The 21,908-nt window shown below is 44.1% G+C and overlaps 5 protein-coding genes across 5 annotated transcripts; 1 reads left to right on the top strand and 4 right to left on the bottom strand.

Moving 5' to 3' along the window:
* Nucleotides 1-3,418: 3,418 nt before the first annotated feature.
* Nucleotides 3,419-4,666, bottom strand: BHQ10_010237 (uncharacterized protein; the record flags this gene model as incomplete). Its single annotated transcript, XM_040872845.1, has 2 exons — nucleotides 3,419-4,302; nucleotides 4,375-4,666. The coding sequence occupies 2 exons, from the start codon at nucleotides 4,664-4,666 to the stop codon at nucleotides 3,419-3,421; spliced, it is 1,176 nt and encodes a 391-aa protein (XP_040738739.1).
* A 3,900-nt stretch (nucleotides 4,667-8,566) lies between these two features.
* BHQ10_010236 (uncharacterized protein) lies at nucleotides 8,567-9,423 on the bottom strand (the record flags this gene model as incomplete). The annotated part of the gene is made up of 4 exons (XM_040872844.1): nucleotides 8,567-8,609; nucleotides 8,665-9,115; nucleotides 9,175-9,211; nucleotides 9,262-9,423. The coding sequence occupies 4 exons, from the start codon at nucleotides 9,421-9,423 to the stop codon at nucleotides 8,567-8,569; spliced, it is 693 nt and encodes a 230-aa protein (XP_040738738.1).
* Nucleotides 9,424-11,654: 2,231 nt separating this feature from the next.
* On the top strand, nucleotides 11,655-13,580 carry BHQ10_010235 (uncharacterized protein; the record flags this gene model as incomplete). Its single annotated transcript, XM_040872843.1, has 2 exons — nucleotides 11,655-11,858; nucleotides 11,994-13,580. 2 exons carry the CDS (start codon nucleotides 11,655-11,657, stop codon nucleotides 13,578-13,580), a joined length of 1,791 nt encoding a protein of 596 aa, XP_040738737.1.
* A 278-nt stretch (nucleotides 13,581-13,858) lies between these two features.
* BHQ10_010234 (uncharacterized protein) lies at nucleotides 13,859-17,805 on the bottom strand (the record flags this gene model as incomplete). Its single annotated transcript, XM_040872842.1, has 7 exons — nucleotides 13,859-14,372; nucleotides 14,430-15,036; nucleotides 15,095-15,552; nucleotides 15,603-16,020; nucleotides 16,711-17,299; nucleotides 17,368-17,577; nucleotides 17,638-17,805. 7 exons carry the CDS (start codon nucleotides 17,803-17,805, stop codon nucleotides 13,859-13,861), a joined length of 2,964 nt encoding a protein of 987 aa, XP_040738736.1.
* Nucleotides 17,806-18,658: 853 nt separating this feature from the next.
* Nucleotides 18,659-20,330, bottom strand: BHQ10_010233 (uncharacterized protein; the record flags this gene model as incomplete). The annotated part of the gene is made up of 2 exons (XM_040872841.1): nucleotides 18,659-19,607; nucleotides 19,684-20,330. The coding sequence occupies 2 exons, from the start codon at nucleotides 20,328-20,330 to the stop codon at nucleotides 18,659-18,661; spliced, it is 1,596 nt and encodes a 531-aa protein (XP_040738735.1).
* Between the last annotated feature and the right edge of the window lie 1,578 nt (nucleotides 20,331-21,908).

Raw genomic sequence — 21,908 nt, 5'->3', positions numbered from 1 at the left:
GCTTGCATTGTATGCCCCGGACGCGGTTCCAGTGCCCATTTGAATACTTGAGATCTGAAATCTGCCATTGTGAATCACAATGCCAGGAATCGAAAGGGCATGAAAGCTCGGGCTCCGATGCCCAATGTAATATTGGAAACTATGCACTATGATTGGCTAAAAAAGTATATTTGTGACTACATAATCCATGGAGTATTGTTCATCAGTTTCCATTCGGGGCAGAAAACTTGCCTGTCACACGCGTTTTGGCGTCTGTCTGCGATTTATGCCCACAACTCTATTAGAGAGCCTTTTTACTGGCTTATATATGTAAGGTTGGATGTCCTCGTATTAATTTATAAGGCCTCTTTACAATTACATACGCTTACTCGCAAACCGGAGTTTTCGCCTACGTGAGCTCGGCGGGGATTAATATGGAATCACGTATGTCTAATGATTTGCTCATGGTCAGTGCTTTAATTGCGCCGCAAAGTCATTTTTAGTCGTTTTCAGCCGCAGTAACGAGCCTATAGAAGGTCTTCTACGTACTACGTAGGAGGCCACTGGCTTGATGTCTCATTTCACGGCTTTGCCCTATTGGACCGATTCCTTCGGTTGCATGACAATACCACATTCCCCTCTCATAGTGGAGTCGAGCTCTCTCATCTGAAAGATAAGGATGGCGCTGTCCAGTAGAATACATCCAAAGATAGGAGTCAGAAGTGCAGCCAACATTCGTTACAGTGGAGCTGGAATAAGCGCTGTAAAAATACTAAACATCCACTTTGATACATGCTATTGGCGGTGAGTTCTCTGTGGCTACAGGGGTGGGCTGTTTTTTTTTGCTAGTACGTACATACGTCTGCACAAGGTAGTCAGTTGATAGTAGGTGCGTGTATTTCTTGGTTGACTGTTCGGACAAGGATGTTTAAATTTTCTCTCCTTGGATTAGCCAACATAAAAACAGGAAATGATTCGTGCACCCCAATCAATTCTCAGCGAGTCTTCCAAAACTCAATGTGATGTGCATGGCACCGAAGCGTTGTTGAGTATTATAGTGTTCTCCATTCATGAGAGGAACCACCTGCGATGGCTCTCATGTCGATTCATGCTTGGAGCATTGATACGCTTACCTCTCAAGAGACCGGGCATAGAATCGATCAACGAACACAGAAATTTTGGGAGTGATCATGGCGGCAACACGACAGGATTAGAATGGGCCCGCAATCCCTGCATGACTAGGTGAAGATCGTTTCTTTTCGGTTATGGAGTGTTGGTAGATATACAAAGATGGAATGTTGCATCAAGTTTTGACTGCGCCGCATACTATAATCTGCGCCGCTAAACCATACAAATAGAAGGCACCATGGCGTTTTCTGTGTAACGAGTACGTGCTCAACAGAGAGCCAAAATGAGTAGCCACACCCCCTTTGATGGCTCCCAAGAACTGGACAGGGTACGCCGGAGAAAATTCCAGAATCGCATGGCTCAACGCAAGCATCGTTTGTACACCCCCAGAATTAGGTTTTGAATATATCTAGTCTGACTTATCTTCAGGGGAAAGAATGAAGGCACAGCGACGAAACTCCTTTTGCGAAGGGCAAGTGGAAAATGGGATTACAGATAAAAGTGACGACAACACTCAGCAAAATGAGCTTGCATTCGGTACATTGGACCAAATTTTACGGGATTTGAGTCTACCAGGATCGTCAAAGGAATCTCAGGATCGTTCTTCAAGACAACAGATTGAGTCTCTTAGTGAGTGTTTAAAAATTGAATATTAGGATTTCATTTCTGACTAAGTCACAAGCATCTGTCTTCTCTCCTGGTCAAGAGAGTCAAGAAGGCCAGACACTTGATGACCAGGTAAGGCAGTGTTAAAACTGTGCGAGACCAGTTTTATAGTCCACACAAAGTACGCTGATATTCTCTCGCTGAGCAAGTTTACTATGTTGGACCGAGCCGAACGAGATGATAACTTTGAGATCGATGGCCAGTTTCTTAGTAGCCCTGATGAATTGTTACAGGGACATCAAGGATACGAATCCTACATGGACAATGGAATTAAAGTACACAAGTCATGAACTCGTACCACCACATTTGCAATTAGCTGATTACTAGGATTATCTTTCGAGCAGACGAATCAACAACGTGAAACCGCCGCTTTAGTACAAAGTCAAAGAGCTCGTATCTGTGACCAAGCAGATCGGCTTCTCGAAAAAGTCATATCTCTATACGACTTTGGTGTTTCCCTTGATATCCTCGCGGCCGATCCAAATCTTAGAATTCTTTTAGTGGAAGCTTCTAAGAATTTCAAAACTCAGAGATCAGTTGGATCACATGTTGCTGAATCAACTGACTTTGGGAACAACCGATGGGTCGTGTTTTAATATTCTAGTCTAGGACTGTTTCTTCCCATCATCCTTGCTCTTCATCTCATGTATATATCACTTTCAATGGGACAGGACAATAATTAATACATCAATATAGCATCTGCCTACTGGATTGACCTCACAATTCTGTATAAAGCTCCAATGAAAAGAAAGTCAAACTCGAAAATAAGAGAAGCTGAAGCGGGTGTAAAACTCCCGAAACAGGTAATGGGCATTTAATATTCTCACTACAATCCAGTCTCTCCCTTACAAAATCGAGGAATGTCCATCTTCTGGAAATATCTGGGGATCACTACCTCAGATACAGTCTAGCTGTGCAAGCAGAATGAAGAGCATCAAGAGTAAAACACAAACAGCAAAGAAACCAGCTCCCCAAAATATACACCATGACTGATAATCCCTACGATCATACCATAGCTCACGGATTGTGCTTGGCTGGCGCGAATCCAGATACATCTTTAGCCGGCGAAGTCGAGGCGCAAAATAGGGGAACCGCACAAAGGACTCCATATCGGTAAAGCTGTTTTCCATTATGGAAACAATCATGAATCTGAGATCCTCTGGATAATTTGGTGTGAGGTCTGAGACTTGTTGCATTGAGGTCGATGTTACTGTATGTTGGTCCCATCGCTTAAAGATTCTCTTGACTGCTCTAAATGGGTTGGTGATATCGAACGCTACTTGTATGCTTGGTGGAATCGAACAGCGGTAAAAGCTCTCCGACAGAATGTCTTTGGTTGGATATCGAATGGGATCGATGTCCATGATTTTCTTTAGTTTAGTAGCAACCTCTTTTTCCACATGATGCTTTAACCGATGGATAGGACGACCGTTGAATGTCTCACTGTTGTACCATAGTATTTGATCGTCATCTCCAGCGGTGACATATTGTCTTAGACGCTGGAGGCTTCTGGACGATGTTGGTCGAAACAGAAGACCGTAAGTCCGCGACAGCTCTAAGTATGTTGATTCATAATAGTCACGCTTAGCTCTTCAATACCCTGAGGTTAGCAGATATTAACTATGCCATTTCAACAATTCGGTACTTACTTATGTAAATCAATATCATTGTAGAAGAATGTGGGATGAGCAAAGACTCTGATACAGTTCCGATTTGCAAAAATCTTCAGATGCTCGTCCAAACAATCAGTCCATTCGATGTTTAGTCGTCCAAATCGCTGTAGATAGGAAATGGTGAATATCTCGGGATGAAACGTCGAGTCAGTATTCTCTTCTAATGGTAGCTCTGGATACCTTTCGATTCCGATAGTAGCCTCTTCAAGAGTCCTCACACGCTGAAATAACTCGCGGATTGACTCGGATTTGTACCGTATGTAGAACAGTTCGCATAGAGGTTCCCTGATTTCTCGAAACTTCCTCGTAAAATCTAGAGCCGTCAAACAATCATACAATAGATCAAACTGTTTACTGTAAGAGTCCACATCATTAGCGCTTGGCTGATCTAGGATTCGACGTGCGTGGCACATATGAAGAAGCGTTTCCATTGATAATGACGAGGCGACTTGACCACCCTTCAGTATACGTGCTGTAAAAGTCAAAACACGCACAATTGTAAGAGCATCAAATGGTCCTTTTTTTAATTCTTTGTCTGCTCCCATCTGCCTGCATGCAATCCGGGCGAGGATGATGAGTAGTCGTGGAAGGCGAGAATACTCAAAGAGCATGCGCGATGGTTCGCAAAATTGGCCACGTTTGGACATTTGATATAACTCGACGCCAAAGATGGACTCGATGAGGAGATCGCGGGATTCTGTAAGAACAAGATTGTCAAAAATCGCTTCGTCGTCGTCTATGTCACGCCATCCGATGAGACGATATATTTCTTGAAATCTGCTAAAAGCCGACGCGTAGGCTTGAACGGTAGCCTCCTTTTCCAACTTAGTGGATTCATCAACATCTTTCCAAAAGTCTGCCAAGTAATAACGTAAGTATCAAACATTAGCTTTGTTTCTGTCAGAACCATGGTTGAGTGAATACTCACCTTCGTACTTCTGCGTATATTGCTTGTTCTTCACCTCAATTTCGTCGACAGGCATCAGCTCAACTTTTTTCCAGTCCGGGATCTTTTCCGGCCGACCATTTTTGATTTGCTCGTCGAGTGTGCTTGAGATCGCATCTTTAGCCTTCAATTCTTCCCGAGATTTATCGGGACGAGAGCTGCTATGTTCTGAGCTGATAATACTACAGAGATCCTGGACCGATGCTGTCAGCTCGTGTAGGGATTTGACCGCGTCTTGGTCAGGTATTATTTTGTTCTCGTTGTAGGTAGACATTTGATCGGTCAGTTTTTCTTGTGTGGAAGAAGGTTTGTGATTGAAGGTTGTTCAAATTTTTCACGATTTGCAAGATTCCAAGAAAGCAAGTCAAAAAGAAGTAAATGTAACAGCACTGCCCCAACGACAACACAAACATGCATGTGATAAGACTGCATTTGCTAATTTCTTTATCTAGGCATTACCAGGTCACGGGACTACTCCGAGTTCTATCCATTTCTTTCATTCTGATTTTGTTTCTCTTTTCTTTTTCTTTTTCTTTTTGGATCTAAATATTGCTTCTATTCGATCCTAATTAAATAGGCCCTTACAATTAGCGAGAAGTAACAAAACTAATACTATCACAACTAATACCATGTACAGTGATTTCCCAACATAGATATCATTAATTATAATAGCCTTGAAATTGTGAAGCAGCCAGTACATACCTCAGCATTAACTTTCTCGAATAACAATCACTGTTGACCATCTAGTCTCTTTCAATTCAAGTTAGGTCTTCGCAATCAACAGATAAGCTTCAAGCTCCCGGCGCTAGGTAGTGGTCAGCACATGCGGGGGTCAGCATTCACTATCATTTTTATACGGGAAGTTGGCTTGGCTGTTATGGCCTGTAGTGCTCCATACGGATATTAAGTTTGATTAAATAATAATCATAATAATACAGGAAGTCAGCGTATATGCGGTCAGGACATAAGCGGTCAGCATATAAATGGTCAGCATCCAGGAGGTCAGCAAGCTGTAGCGGCAGCAATACGTTAGCCAATTGTTTACTCATGCTCTCACCTTGTAAAATTGATGTCAGCGATCATAGCATGGTAAGCCACCAGGAATTCTTTATGACTTTATAAATATCTAGGCTGGCTCAGGGCTTACAAGTGCCTTTAAAGGCAATCATATACGAACTACTTGCTTATTAATTGGCTGAAACGAACGCGCGTCTCTGACCATTTAAAATACTCGACAAAAACACAGAAATACAGAAACAACAACTCATCCCTTTACCAGAATGCTTCCGACGCTACTCATTGTTGTGCTACTGTACCTATTCCGACTATCTGAGGGGGGGCCAACCTTCCTTGAGGAGTATCGGGGCAGCTACGTCCCAAAGACTATCGAAACATGGTACGGCCTCCAAGTTATAGCGCCAGATACTCCATACGTGGCAAGGGCGGGCCCAAATCAATTGTACTTTATCGACACCCGTTTTGACAATGAGACTGCAAGTCATGTGAAGGAACAAATAGAGAAAGCAATGCTACCGAAGGCAGATGGATATTACTTCTCTATAGATGGGACCTCGGCAACTGTAGAAATCAAAAATTCTGAGACCAACGAAACAACATTCGTTTTTGATCCCCCATATGCTAGGGTGATATTTGCACAAGCAATAAACAAGCGCAACCCAGAGCTCAAACTGCCTGAACATGAACCTGCCGGTGACTGGTTGGTAACATACGATCTCGGCACTAGTTTAACAAAGAGATGGCGATATTGCTCGGACATTGCTTGTCGTTTCGATTCGGATTGTATCAGGTACTCAAATAGCGTTTGTACCTGGTGCGACATTGGGGGCGACAACGACTGTCGGGCAGGAACCACCAATGCTATTGGCGTATGCGGTAAGTATGGATGCGTGAAAGCGGTCGACGAACCTAAGGAAGATGGAGAGACGGATTCTGACTACTATCAACGAATGGACAAGTTGCACTGGACGTAAAAGGAATGTGGCGGGCGCGAAGTTCGAACCAATTCCAAGCGGCCTTTGGGAATGTTCGAGACTGTTTCCGCGTAGAAGTCTTTCATTCTAACCAGCCACCAACCTATTCCGCTATTGTTCTGTGATTCTCTGATCCGATTTTGCGGCCTGCTTTATGTAGGGTCCTAACCGCCGCGAATAGCTTCTTATAACTTTTTGAGCTACGTCTTGCCTTAAACCTGTACCTGTTCTGGTAGGATAGAATCATATTGGTAACTTCAATTGATCCCTATGCTATCCCTTGTTGCCCATGTCTCGCCTGAAAATCACGTAACTCTTATCGTTCAAGAATTGATTACTGAAAAATTTGCCTATCCCCTCTCCTCCATTCAAGAGTCAGCCGAGGGTTGAAAGAAGTACTCGCGATTTTTCCCTACTATCAATGAAATACTCAATCTGCCTGTTCGAGCAAGTCCTCTACACCTACCATTGTCGACGCGAGGTTTGAGTGCTAGCAATTCCTAGATGTTCTGGATGCTGTGCTTGGTGTATGTACGATTGGCTAAGGCCGTTATCCGATGGGAAGAGAGACTTCGTTGACGTCCATATCCTAGCCTCTCGACGACTGGCCCCAGATCTCTTAATCGAAGATATCATTTTGCTACGTTGGGATTGTTGTCGGTATTTCTCATCAGCAGGCGGCTTGGGAACTTCCTAGTGCTATCACACTTTATCTGGATCAAAATGCCTGATCGATCCAATCATGTCTTGGAACCTATGCAGCCTGAAATCACTCTGATTCCAAGCAAAATGGACATCCTCAGCGATTCTGCAACAGTATAATTCCTTGGCCTCTGTCAGACCTGCTTGCAAGCAACTGCAATAACCTGTTGAGCGAACCCTAGGCAGAAGAGGCAATTTAGCGGGTCAATAAGCCAAGACAGGTCTCGCACTTTACTTCAAACCTGTGCGTGTCGTGTAAGTGTTCGTTGATCTCGGTTCATCCGAGATCGCGTCAAGCACTGTCAACACGGTCACAGGCCTGAACATGAAAAGACGTCACAGACTAGGTTTCTAACTCTACGACAGACTGATCAGACTTTAGAATTTCGTCGCGAGGTACATGTAACGAAGTTTCGTTTCGCGTGCCTGGCGTGAGAAACATTGCTCGTATTGAGTCCAATGAAATTACGTTCAGAGATGATACTGAGCCTGTCTTTGGGATACCTGCTATTGCTAGCCCGGATATTGCAAGCTCCAAGCGTATAGATTTTAGAGGCTTCAAAGTCTACCAATGAAAAGTTTCTATGTCACATGCCATGGTAACTGGAAGAAACAATTAACGGACTGGGTATACACAATATTAGCAAGCATTATCTCGATCTGTTATTAGACGTACGGTAGAACTCGATCGCCCTCTCACCATGAGTTACAATTTAAGCACATGAAATTCGAAGGGTTTCCGTACCTTAAGCTACAACAACTGGGTATACTAGTGGCACTTTCAGTTACGTTAATGGACGAGAATACTGCCGGCTGTGAAGTTGAGGCTGAAGGAAAGAAGAACAACTAATTCCGCGGTCCTATAAGCCCTGCCCCATTTTCCCAAAAATTGTATCAATGTTCATTGCAATCAAGGTAGTTTTAAATGATAGACTAGGGCAATCAAGAATAGGTACTCATACGACCTTATATAACCTCAGGAATTCAACAGTGACTATATACTACTGCTTGCTTCTTTGCGACATACGTCAGATTGGCGAGGGCGTAACTAATGCTCGAAATGAAACACCGAGCCAGTGTGACTAGTTAAGTGAAGAGTGAGAGTGAGAGTTCAATCATGCTCACAGGCAATAACACGGTCCCTAAAGTTTGTCACGTAACGATGCTCAGCAACTTAGTGAGCCCGAGTCCGGACTGAGATGTACGAGATCTGTGAGCGCCCTCACAAAAGCTGTAAAGGAGACCCTCCCCGCGGCAGTAACAATACCTAGGCAGCAAATCATTGCAACAATGTGCTGAAAACTTCTACCGTCAAGAATAAATGTATCAGAGACCATTCTACCTCCTTTGAATGACCATTCGGGTATACAACGTTCCGTTCTTTTCGTGTTACTGTTCCCGTTCTCATTCCCTGATAAAGAACCCTAACCCAACCACGACTTGAGAAATAATCTATTGAAAATACAAGATTTGAATGCCTGTTAGATAGCGGACCTGACTCGGATCATGCTGATAGCACTGATACTGGAGGAAGTCAGCAAACCTTGACCAAACGCGCGCAAGGATGTAGAGCACATACAACAAACCAAGACTGAATACTAAAATCAGTCCGATCTTTTGTCCTGTCCTTAACTGCAGTCTCCAAATGTGTGTCACGGGCAGCGACAAAACCAATAAATCCGTCATTAAATTGAGCACACCGGCAGCAACGAACGCCGCGTTTCGATTCGCACAATGTCCAGCTACTGCCTGATTCCAGTTGAACTCAAAGGGCGTACATAGTAGAAACACCTCCAGGACGATACTCAGACCCCAGCCCCAGACGATCGCACCAACAATATAGACGGCGGTTCGGAAACTCGTTTTAGAGCCAAATAGTCGCCAGTATAGGCCCATCATGGATGTTTTGACGAGAGCTAGACCGATGCCGTATAATGCTTGCATGGGGATAATTGCTTTGAGGACGAATTTGACATCTGCTATAGGGACTTGAGAGATCATGTGGAATCCGACTCCGCCTCGTGTGACGGCTGTTGTGACGGGTTAGTTGATGTAATTTTGGTTAGAAAAGGAGGCAGTAAAGACACACTTGTTATGACTAGGATTGCATTTGCAAGGACAAATACCTAAGAGATGTTAGTTGTGAAAATTCGCACGGAAGGGTATAGGGCCTCACCATCGCCACCACGATAAGATAGTCGTCAAACGCCAAACTGATATTCAGTATCCTTCTCGAATATATTCTCAGTATTACTGATATCACTGAAATAATAGCAAACACAATAATCACAATCACAATGTCGCGGCCGGGCTTGGCCTTGAGACCGTAATCTCCCATCGTGAAGTATCCCAAGATGAGATCACCCAGGACTCGATGCCAGGACAGCGTTATGACAATAAGACGATATCAAGTGAAAAGCAGCCTTGAAAAGAAAATCAGATTTGTATTTTTCGTTCTTGAAAGAGTCGAAGATGAGTGGAAATTACATCCGCGCGCAAAGTATATACCTCATGTCCAGAGAATTGAAAGTGGTTCGTTCACATTGACTATGGAGGCAACTTAGATTGCGACGAAGGCCAAAAGCGAAAGGATTCATTTTAATATTCGCTCATAGAGTAGTCCATATGCGAGTTTGAATCGTTTCGGCGTCTTGAACAGTGCAAGGATGGGGCCGTAAAGTCTGGGTTTTCCTGGATCTCAGTATGGGCTATGTACGTACTCGTAGTGGTCGTCCATGTTGTCAAGACACACCGACAGACCTCGATCTAGTGAATAAACCTTGTCTTGCTTTTATGAAGGATTACCTCTTGCAGGAAAGGATTGTCCAATGTCCCGTGTTTGACCTGTGATTATCTATGGGTCACTAGATACGTATCTCGTTTCTGAGAATTCTACTATTCTATTAGTTGTCTGGAGAGACTTTGACTCTCCTATGGTCTAGCCCAGTAACCTTGTTAGTGCGAGCTTCAAGGGTTCAGGCTCCCGTCCCTACCGTCTTAGCGTAAGGGTTCTCCTTTGTCTAAGAATCAAGCCGTAATTGGTCTTCCAGATTTAAAAAAGAGAAGACCGGATTAGGTAGCAGGTATGTTTGGCAGAATAGATTGGGTTTTAACCCCCCTGTAAAAAGTCTACTAACAAAAGTAAGTTTGGTACGTACTAAGCGGATTGAGTTCCTCGGCCTATTTCCGGCCCTAGTTAGGTTTTTGCTTTTGTTTACCTTGTTGCATCTTGGCTGTAGGGGCGAGATAATTTCTAGAATTGCGCCTAACTAGTCAAAGTTTCTCGTATAAATAAGTATTCTAGCTCTAAAAACCGAAGAACTGTATAAATCGAATAAGGTCGAGTTCGTCCCACCACAGGATTTAAGCACAGAGAAAGCATACATGATTCAGTTCGCATACTAGATGTATGCTGCACGTGCCCCTGGAAAGGAATCCATGATTCATGCCAACCGTTCTTCCGAGGTCGTTCTTTCTTGTCTTATTGTAGTTAAACCATTTTGATTCGACCGAATCAACACACTATATTGTCTGCTGCATCTGATTGGATTTCAACCTCGTGGATAGATTAGGGACGGCTCGCGATGCAAAGCTAAAGCGAACTAAAGACGCCGTGCGGTCGTTCTCCATAATGCCTACCCTAATCAAACACGAATGGGATTTGATTAAAGACTACGTAGTAGGGTATAGGGGGCCGGGAAAGGTTCGACTATTACGTGAGAATGAGAATTGGCCAAACTGGGGGACCTTTAAGTTTTAACTCTTGGGCCTTTCCAATCTTTTCGGTACCTACATTCAGTAAAGAGTAGTGCTTCACTTACCTAGGCACGTCCTTCAGCGAATTGTGTGCTGTTTTTACCTTTCGGGCCAAATAATGGCAGGGCACTGTGTTTGTTCTTGAATTTTGAACGGGTTTTCCCTTTACTGCTTAGCAAGGTTGATGCTGCAAGACATTTTCTCCAGGTGAAGCACGCACCCTTGATCTATAATACGGAAAATATATTTTATAAGTAGTCATCTCGGTCTCCTAATATGCATATATTTGTACTCTGCTGTGTTTCAATGGTAATAAATGTGCCCTCATTTACATGGTTGTGCATATATTCGGTGACCAGGATCATGCTTTATCCAAGCCCCTAACCGACACTAATGAGCGTAGGCCAGAAAACTAGACTCACAACGCAGCAGACTTAGTTTCTAGACTTGCCTCATGCAACAAGATGTCATCCAATTGGTGCCCACGAGTATCCCCTGTCTGGTCTGGACGCGTAATTCGCTATCCGCGAGTCAAATAGCTGTTTGTCGGTTGTTTTGTCACACGTTATCCGTTACGTCCGTGACTCGCTAGTGGTCGTCGAGGGTTGATATGGAGAGCAGTAGACTATGCTTAGCGGGGCAGCTGTTCACTCAGTACATGATAATTAATATTTGAAAGCTGCACGTCTCACAATAGCAACCAATCCATTCGCATCTAACAAGGTAGTTTGGCTTCACCTTAGTACTTCGACGAGAGCTAAGGGGATTAGGTTCTTCATGATAGGCTACTGACCATAACGATATTCAACCACGATGGATGCCGATATTGTCATCGTCGGCGGAGGCACAGCTGGCCTGGTCCTCGCCAATCGCCTCACTGAAAACGAAAAGATTCGTGTACTGGTCCTTGAAGCTGGCACTGATCGCCTCAATGATCCTCGTATTATGGTCCCGGGTCTTGCGCCTGCGACATATGAAGACAACGACTTTGATTGGAACTTTATATCTACTCCACAGGTATTTAATGTTTTTTACACTTTGCTTTTTCATGCAAGCCGTACCCTCAAAAGGCGTGTCCTCGACAATGCATAGCGGAAACAAAAAGAAAAGACAAACTCACTTGCCTTGTCGAGCTCGTTGACGCGAATATAGGAACAATTGAATGGCCGCCAACTACTAGTCACCAAAGGCCGCACTCTAGGCGGTTCTTCCGCCATCAATATGGGCATGATCGTCTGGCCATCCAAAATCGGCCTGAATGCATGGGCTAAATTAGGTAACCCCGGTTGGGGGTGGGATGATCTCGTACCTTACGTCCGGAAATTTCATACAGGATCAGCACCATCAGATAAAGTCCGTCAATTTTTCAATGGCATGCAATTCGACGAAAAGGATCAGGGTATCGATGGCCCCGTAAAGGTATCGTTTGGAGAGGAGTATATGCCTTTTCATAGTGCATGGTTTGATACCCTCAAGAACCTGGGCTATCCGCAAAACGGGGATCCGATCAATGGGCAAGGAACGGGACCGTTTGTGACGCCGGGGGCTATTGATCCTGTCACTCACACGCGAAGTCATGCCGGTGCGGCGTACTTGACCGAAGCTGTGAAGCAAAGACCGAATCTGAGGATTTTCACTGGTGCATTAGTGGAAAAGATTGTATTTAAGAAGGAAAGTGATGGTCCCGCAATTGCTACCGCTGTTCAAGTCCAACAAGGCGAGGAATCATATGAAGTCCGCATCAATAAAGAAGTCATCCTCGCCGCTGGTGCAACCCAGACTCCTCAGATCCTAGAGTTATCAGGCATTGGCGACGTAAGGCTTCTGAACAAGCACGGTATTGATGTGGTCGTGGAAAACCCAAATGTTGGTGAGAATCTGCAGGATCACGGTATTGTCTCCTTTGGTTACGAAGTTGCGGATGGTACGCCTTCGGGTGATATGGCACGCGATCCTCAAGTCGCTGCTGCCGCAATGGCAGCATACCAGAAGGATGGCTCTGGTCCTCTGGGCATGGTAGGTCTGGTATCAGCCTTCCTCCCATGTCCCGACTTTTCTGCCAAGGAGCGCCAGAAACTCGTTGACTCAATCGATCCTCAAAACGTCTCTCCAGCTCTGGCAAAGCAATACGAGGCTCTGAAAGAGATTATCAAAGATCCGGAAGAGCCGACCGCTCAATACATTCTCGCTCCGTTCCAATTACTCCCCCGCGAAGGTCCCAGTGGAAAGGGAATATTTGGCATGAGCCATCCCGGTTTGTTTATCAGTCTTGTCTCGCTACTGAGTTATCCACTCGCCCGAGGATCGGTGCATATTAAGTCTGCTAATCCAAAGGATTTTCCTGTCATTGATGAGGGTATTCTCCGCCATAAAGTGGACCTAGAACTTCATGCCCGTCATTCCATCTTCATGGAGAAAATCGCAGAGACCGAACCACTAGCTTCTATGCTTAAGAAGGGTGGTGATCGTCTCCACACCCCCGAACGACTTACAGACCTCAATAAAGCAGAAGAAGCGTGCAAGGAGTTGGTTCTGTCAATGTATCATGTTAGTGGTTCATGTGCCATGCTTCCTCGTGAAGATGGAGGTGTTGTAGATACAAAGTTGAGGGTTTATGGCACTTCCAATGTGAGGGTGGTGGATGCCAGTATTTTTCCGTTAGAGCCGAGGGGAAACATTCAAGCAACTGTTTTCGCGGTAGCAGAGAAGGCGGCTGATATTGTCAAGGAGGACCACTAGATACACCAGTTTGCTTTTTTGACTACATGGTTGGAGCTGAGATTGTGCTTCTGGATGGTTATTACGGGTGCTGGAAACCCTTTCTTTTTAGTATTGTTGCTTAATCAATGTAAGATATCAGTGATGATTACCTTTGAATTGCTTCAAGGTTGATCAAACGATATATAAAACATTTCAAATTACGCCAGAATGCAAAATGCGATGCATGGCGTCAATTCGTTGACTTTGAGCTCCATTCACACATCAATAATACTCAAATATGTACCCAAGGAGCAATTTCAGTTGGTTGGCCAATTTTGAAAGTCAGTTACATATTGATACTCCTGACCTAGGTTAGTACTAAAATCAGTCGTGCTGAAATCGGCTATTCCCGGCATAAAAGACCCAAGAAGATAATTTTCAATTGAGGGCACTCCACCAGATTCGCTATCCGCCATTGGCGAAGCGCCAAAGAAGTGAGGCATATTATTGAAATGGTCTCGATTTGGTCTGTCGTTATTTCGTGCCATATGCTGCTCAGAGCCTCTCATACCTGTGTCAAGTATATCATCAGTTGTGGTTGTCTCGTCGGCATATCGGGCGCTTTGTGGCGTTCTTCTGTCGCGTCGATCCCAGAGTTGTTTCAGCATCCGAGCATAGTTGTGACAGATATGTGATTCGGTGGATGGTGCCTTCTTCAAGGCGGTCACAAAGTCGCCAGCAAGGGCGGCGACTTCTTGACGCTGATCTGCCGTCTGGAATGCGCCTGCGCAATCTGCTTTGTGTAATAGTACTGCTGCGTAAACTCCGTATCTTGATAACAATGTTAGTAAAATTGTTTGTATAAATAATTCATCTTTTGAGGCTTACAGGTAGTAACGCGAAGGCAAATATCGTATCACTTGACATGGGTCAAGACTATTGACCAAGCCCAGCAGATTTATAGCGGCACTAATAGCATCAAATATGTATCTGCCATCAGGAGATAACATAATACCCCCGGAGAAAATATTAGTAAACAGCCGTTTATTGAAATGCTCCTTGCTTGTACCATGCGGCATCGAGGCTCGGGTCAAAACAGCCTGGAATGAGAATGCGTTGGTATACAGGCAGATATACTCGTACATGATCATCAAAGTCGTCTTGATACTTGTAGACACGGCGATACTGCTCCAAGTTGAGTGCCATGTCGTAGCAGAAGTTCGAAAGTCGTCGAGATATCGCGCATAGTTACCTTCTAACACCATTGCCATGGTTCGGTCTTTGGACGAATAGAGAACAGCATGCGCATTGTGGAGGATTTGGATCAATTCCATGGAAGCCTGTAAAACTGAGGCGTAGTCTTCGCTGTCGCTGTCCGAAACTGGTCGGAGACTTGGGTAATCTTTGGCTGTGAAATTTGCATTCAAAGATGGTCCACGGGACCAGAATGATTGCCCTAGGCGCACTGAGATTTGTCGATCGGCCATAAAAATGTCTGTCGTTCTGTCTTAGTATAGATAACGTGAAATGGCGATGGTAATATTGACACTCACATGCCCATATCAGTCGATTCTGTTCACTCTGCTCTTTCGACTCGCTGCTCTCACTATTACGGAAAGCGCCCTGATCCAAGCGCTGAAGATATCCCTGCCGCACCGCAAGACMAACAAGAGACCAAGCCGTTCTGTCCTCACTGAAAAGGCTTTTTGGTGACTCTGAGGCCGTTTCTTGTATCTGAATATGGGGCAGCCACTCTGCTAATAACAAGAGACCCTCTACGGTCCGCGGAGTCTGTGTCCAGGGATGTGCCAACAAGACATCAATCAGAAGTCGTTGTGTATGATCCCAGCAGTAACGGTGAGTTAGTGTCTGTTGAGGTTCGTCTCTTGACGCAATAGTGAGAATCGCGGTTAGTAAGAAGTAATCCGACTTCTGCAGTTTTTCCATGCTTCCTGGTGTAAAAAAAGAAGGACGGACGAGGGGAAAATAGGGATGATAACTTTGGTGATATCTGTGAATCAATTAGTATAGCATGACTTTTCAAGTTTTCTATTGACTCACGTGAACAATAGCTCGGAGACAAGACTCGGGCGCAACAATCCTCTTTGCACCAATTCATAGTCTTCAAAGAACGCCGGAAAAGTTCGGGGTCGTTGTTGGGCCTCGATAATCTGCATGGTTGATACCGATTCATTACGAGAGAAGCCATTCCGGATGCTGGTTGAATTTTGTATATGTCCCGCCTGGGCTGGTGATGGACTTGGCGTCTGAGTCTCTCCAGATCTGGCTAATATCTGTAGAGCATCGGACGGGTTGCGGAGCTCCATGGATAAAACACCACGAGGCCCTTGCTCCAGATCACTGTCTACATCACACGAAGGGCTTTGGCTTGGTCCTTGCACATCAATTGACGCATTTCCAGAAGCCTCTTGGTTAGTGCTAACTCTCTTCAACGACGGCGTCGATGTCTCCAAATTTCCTGATGTTCGTGATCGTTTATGTCGAAAATTACCCCCTCTCCGTGAGTCGGCAAGAATGCATTCATTGCCAGAGAGATGACAAGACACGCAAGGAGCCTTTCTTGGTTCTCCGATGCCGTCACTGGTAAGGGTTAGAGGTCAGCCACGGTCCCTCCATTCCGATGGCAGGATGAACTCACAAGTCGCATCGTACTTTACGCTGGCGGCAGCGCAGGCAAGCACGATAAGACCGTTTACCTGTGCTGGCCGTCATTTTGGAATTGATTCTTCGGTAATAGATGGGTGAATAATCGGAAAGGGCTCAGGGACACAAAATAAGTGGGAAGTCGTCGGCTATAGACGGCTATTGTAACGGAATCGGGTCTTCGTCCACCAACAATGTAACCCGGACAATTGACACCTTCATCGGAAACGAGTCATTCTATATCTTACTCCGCTTAAAATTTGGTTGTTCCGTAGGCCGTTATTTTCTGGGCGTCGTAATGTACTTGGAATGTGTTCCACTTACCTAGGAAGTAGCCTTGGAAATGTCGAGGCAAAATGGTTTTGCACCGTTATCTATCGCGACAACGTTGAACCTTAGAAATAGTCAAGTATGTAATTAAAATATAGATAATATCTTCTGATGAATCATAATATAGTGAGAATATCAATACATGCTGGGTGGATGAATCAAGGTAATCCCATACGCTCATCGCTATGAGGATTGAAGCCCCATGCCAGCCTGCTATCATCGTGTACAGTAGCCCGCCTCATATCTCTCCTATACTTGGTCATGAACTCGCCACTGATCGCCCGATGCATTGTACATGTATTGTCCCAGACGATCATATCTCCGACATCCTTCCACTCGGCCTCAATAACGTACCTGTCCTGTGTCGCATGCTCAAAGAGCCTATCGAGAATAGCCTGGGACTCCTCAAGCGACACACCTTCTAAAGAATGTATATGTTTTGCAAGGTATATAGTAGGAAGTCCCGATCTTTCATGGATCTGAAGGAGTAGATGGCGGCTCATAAAGTGATCAGTCGGCTCTATATCCTTGTACCAGTCAGGAGCTGCTAACTTTCTTGAGTGTAGGATTGAGTGGCGCGCTATGAAGTTCTTCTCGTGGAGGAAGCTTTTAAATTCCTCATCCAAATCACGGTATGCGGCCCTCATATCGGCAAAGGCCGTCGAGCCACCGGTACCGGGAGGAGGGAGCTCATGGGCAAGGAGAAGTGAAAAGCCCGCGCGACGGGGGTTGAAGCTGGAATCCGTGTGAAAGAGGGAGTTTCCCTGTTGATGGTGAGTTTGTTGTCTCATATTAGCCTGGAAGGCATTACGGGATTAAGATTGTTGGATACCTTGTTGGCTTGAGCACGAGGGCTGCTGAGATCGGCAATAGACCCGTCAAAATCAATATTACTAACGTCAAAAAGCTCATTGTATTTTAAGCGATGAGCACGACCGGCTTTGTTGTATGGAGTTACATCATCAAGTTCACCGAACTTGCGAGCCAGCTCTATATGAGTTTCGTCATTGAGATTTGTCTTTCGAACAATTACAAAGCTATGCTTTGGACGGCGTATTAGCTATGATTTTCAATCGAGAAACTCGGTTCAAGTGTGCCCTACTTTAGTAACAGCATCCTTGATGTAGTTATATGCCTCGTCAGTCACGCCGTTGGTAAAATCAAGACCTGTAATCTCTGCGCCAAATCCATTCTTGATTACGGTGAGACTAGGTCCTGGTGAGTCTTTCGCTATAGGAGCAGTCTCGGTGAGTGTAGTTGTGCTTGACATGGTGATAATTAGATGGATAACGTCGTTCGAATTTGTGTACGATGAAAGCGGTTTGTGATGGGCGGCCAAAATAGAATTAAATGTGGACTTAGAAAATTCTTTCAGGTTGAGACGAATGACTCGCATTTTATACCCCACAAACTGACTTGAAATTTACTTGTGAGCTTTCAAGATCTCATAAGCTTCTTATCAATTGCATATTCGTGGAGAGCGTAATCCGTCTATTGCCGTGTGGGGCAGATCTGTAACCGAGGGCTGTTCAAGGTATTCTTGTCATATGAGCCTTCTAGAACGCTTTTAGGGAGTATCAAGTTATCGTTTGTTTTCTCCATCAAAGTTAAAGATCCCAACCAATCTTGAATCCTAGTGTTATCAGCTACCAAGATTACGTCGCGTTGTTTTGTCCGTTTAGTGAGGCTCATAGGGGTACGCCTTTTCTCGAGCTGTAAAATCCTCCGGACGCTTTTTGTTGACAGCAAGACTTGCATTGAGTCTGCCATGAAAATTTAAAAAAGGGGTTCTATACCTTTATCTGACGGCGATTAGGGCAAGTCTGTGGATGTTATATTGGTGAACCGAGGACCCCTAAACTTTAATCTCTACTGCGATTATCATTCACAAATATCTGTAGATGGTTGAGCCATATCAGATCTGTATGATACATTCAAGATTCTGGTTTATGAACAAAAAGCGGAAGCTTCACGAGGATAGACTGCGTGAATCATTCTATAGGGCATATCAAAAAGTCGTAAAAATGCAGGGAAAGTCCGTTATTTGACAAACAGGTATAGAGAAAACAGAACTATCTATGCATCATGAGAACATCTAGGGATCATGGGTTGGAGATCGGTGACTAATAAATATAGACAAACTCATCGTTCTTGCGATCCGTCAAGTCCAAGAACGCATTGTCACCAATCTCCTCACGAGCTTCTTGGCCCTCGGTCGACTCATTATTCTCCTCAATATCATGATAATGCTGCTGCATAGAATGATCCACCAATTTGGCCGGCTTTCCATTCTGCACACGTTTTCGCTCTTGCAGCTTATTGAGGAAGAGCAAATTTCCCCATTGTATGATGATTATTCCCACCAACGAAGAAAATATAGCAAGGCAGTCTCGAACACCAGGGTGGTAGGCTGGAGCATCTTTGGAGTTGAACAGCAGTGGCCCGACGATATTTCCAGCGCTGCTGGCGGCATTATAGGCGCTCGATATGAAGGATCGCTTGGTTGTTCCACCGGTGTTTCCAACAATCCAGGAAATGACAAGCGGGTTACCTCCGTACAAAAACGCTAAAAGGTAGTAACCCGCTAACAATGGCCCTTGATTTCCCTGGTGAGGGACCACGTAAAGTATAGCTAATCCCGCAACTACAGGCAGCATCAGGCCTACTAAGACCGCACCTTTAAGGTGTGCTTTCTGCGCCAGCCAGCAGCTGAGCAGAATGACAATGATTTGTAAAGCGCCAAACGGCATGCTCATTAAACTGCTCTTCTCGGCATTGAAGCCAAATCCAGCGAGGATGGTAGGTCCAAACACGTTGGTCACACTGGCACCGACATTGAGCATCATACTCATGGCTACGAATAGCCAGGTTTTGGGCTCGATGATGGCTTCGAATACGTGGTCCCATTTAAATTCGCGAGTACCGGCTCCAGTTTGATTGGCACGTAGGCGCTCGATGGCTATGACTTTTTCCTCTTCGTTGAGAAATCGGGCTGACGGGATGTCATTGTCAAGGAGAAGATAAATAATTGGCACCGAGGCGATTGTCAAAAGGCCAACAAACAAAAAGATGCTTCGATAAGTTAATACGCCAGCGACCATGTGAATGTGATACGGTATGATTTGAATCAGAATGGTTCAACACTTACATCTGCCATGACTTCAAAACATCGGAGTGAATATGGGACAGACCAACACTCAGTCCAGCGGCCACAATATTTCCCATTCCATTCGTACCATACCATGCGGCCACTCTAACCGGCTGTTCTGCTCTCCTATACCACTGAGCAGTAATCATACTAAATAGTGGAAGGCAACCGGCTTCGAAAAGTCCGAGAAAGAAGCGGGTGGCCATCAAGCCGCTAAAGCTAGTGCATGCTGCCATACATGTCTGCGCGATACCCCATCCGAGAACGAGAATTGGCATGAGAATTCGATGTGGGACACGAACAATAAGATACGATGAAAACGGCTGCCATGCTAGTTGTGCAATTGATGACACTGAACCAACGAGCGAGTATTGGTTTCCTGTGAGGTGGGTATCTGTCTTGAGACCGAATGTTGCGCCATAGCCCAAGACGGTCTTATCGAGGATTTGAAGGAAATACACCCAGATAAGAACAACGAGGATAGTCCTATCGGTCTTGCGGCAGATAAGCTTGGACTCGGCTTCTGTGATAATTATTCGTGGCGGATGTGTGATGGTAGGTTTCATGAGATCATTGTCAACCACATCTTGGGCATTGTAACTTTCCACGTGGGAAGTGCCTGGTTCTTGATTCTTGTGATCCGTCATCTTGTACACCGGTAGATCAAAACCGGTTAAAGGGTTGTTACGGGAATAAATGATTCAAAAATGTTCTTCAGGGATGTTGGAATGGAGATGAAGGAGAAAGAGGTGGAATATTTGAACCTGCCCGTCAATTTCTCCACACTTTCAGTCATCAAACAAGGAAGATATTGAGGAGAGGCAAATACCGTGGGGGATTAGCAATCGTTGTCTCTCGTCTCACGTGGGGGTAACTTCAATAGCCGACGAACAAAGTCTCGTCATAATTCTTGCTTACTACGTACGGGCTGTTTCCACACTCCGCTAGCCCTAAAGATAAAGGAAATATGGAGATAAAAGGTCACGCAACTCGAATTCCCCATAAATACGAACCCCGAACTCCACAAATCAATACCMGCCCTGGGGACTCCCAAAATCTCCTCATGTCGAGGACTGGCCAAGTCGAAATCATCCGTTCATGTAAGGAATGAGAGCTTGGCAATTGACTGCTCTATATGTTCCGATATTGGGGCGATCTTATGAAAGTCAGAAGGGAATAAGAATAAGCGTTAAAACGCCATAACTCTAATCATTGACACCGGGGAGATGGAATTCTCTGCCTGACGTCGGCTATTGACAAGTATAAGTGGACACTTCCAACATTGGTGTCTAGATGAATGTCCAATCAAACGATACACGGACACATTTTGGTCTGTGCGACATTCTAACTCGGTATCTTTAAGCGATGAAGTACGTACTTGTATCTATTCAAGTCAACATATGTTACTTGGCATAATTGATTTATTACCTATGTCACTATACGAACTTGATTTTTCCTGCCAGGTGGGGATTTCCTTTTTCAGCTGCTGCTGCTTTTGTGAGGGCGCTTATAGTCCTGCTCACTGAGTAGATTTCAGTCTAGGCTCATATTCTCTGAGCAGCTCAGCGTTATTATATAACCAAATTAGGGTCTGTATTTTCGCTTTATTAAGTATAATTAGCTACTTACTATTTACTTAGTACTAGCTATATACTTAGTATTTTATCTAAGTATTCTTTATACTTTTATTATCTAATTTATATTAAAAAATAGTAAATTATCTTAAATAGTTACTCTATTATAGTCTTTTATTAGAATTATTCTTATTATAAAGAATCTTGATATAATATTAAATAAATAGGATTTATAAAATTGTGTAATATATTATATTTTATTCTATCTATCTTAGTTCTATATTCTGAAGTATTTTTATTAAAAATATAACTAGAAGTTCTACTAGTATATATTATTATTATATTTAAGCTATAAAATCTAAGGAGTGAAGTCTAATATAATAGTATAGTTTAGTAGATTAAAATCTAGAGAATAAGAGTTATAGATTTGTTATAATTATAAAGAGTTATACCTCTTAATTATCTAAGCTGCTAGTAGAGAATAGAAAGTATGTTTAATAGAGCTAATAAAGATATCTTTAGCTTAGAATTTCTGTATAGATGCTCTGGTAATCACTTTTTAAAACTGTTTAAGATATATAGAGATAGCTAGTAGTTTAAGATCCTAACTTCTTATCTTCTTATAAGATAGGTCTTAGTCTCTGTATATAG

The sequence above is a fragment of the Talaromyces amestolkiae genome, assembly GCF_001896365.1.
Source record: "Talaromyces amestolkiae strain CIB chromosome Unknown scaffold31.1, whole genome shotgun sequence".
Classification (NCBI taxonomy): Eukaryota; Fungi; Ascomycota; class Eurotiomycetes; order Eurotiales; family Trichocomaceae; genus Talaromyces; species Talaromyces amestolkiae.
The sequence above is the reverse complement of the archived record's forward strand: the minus strand, read 5'-3'. Positions and strand labels throughout refer to the sequence as shown.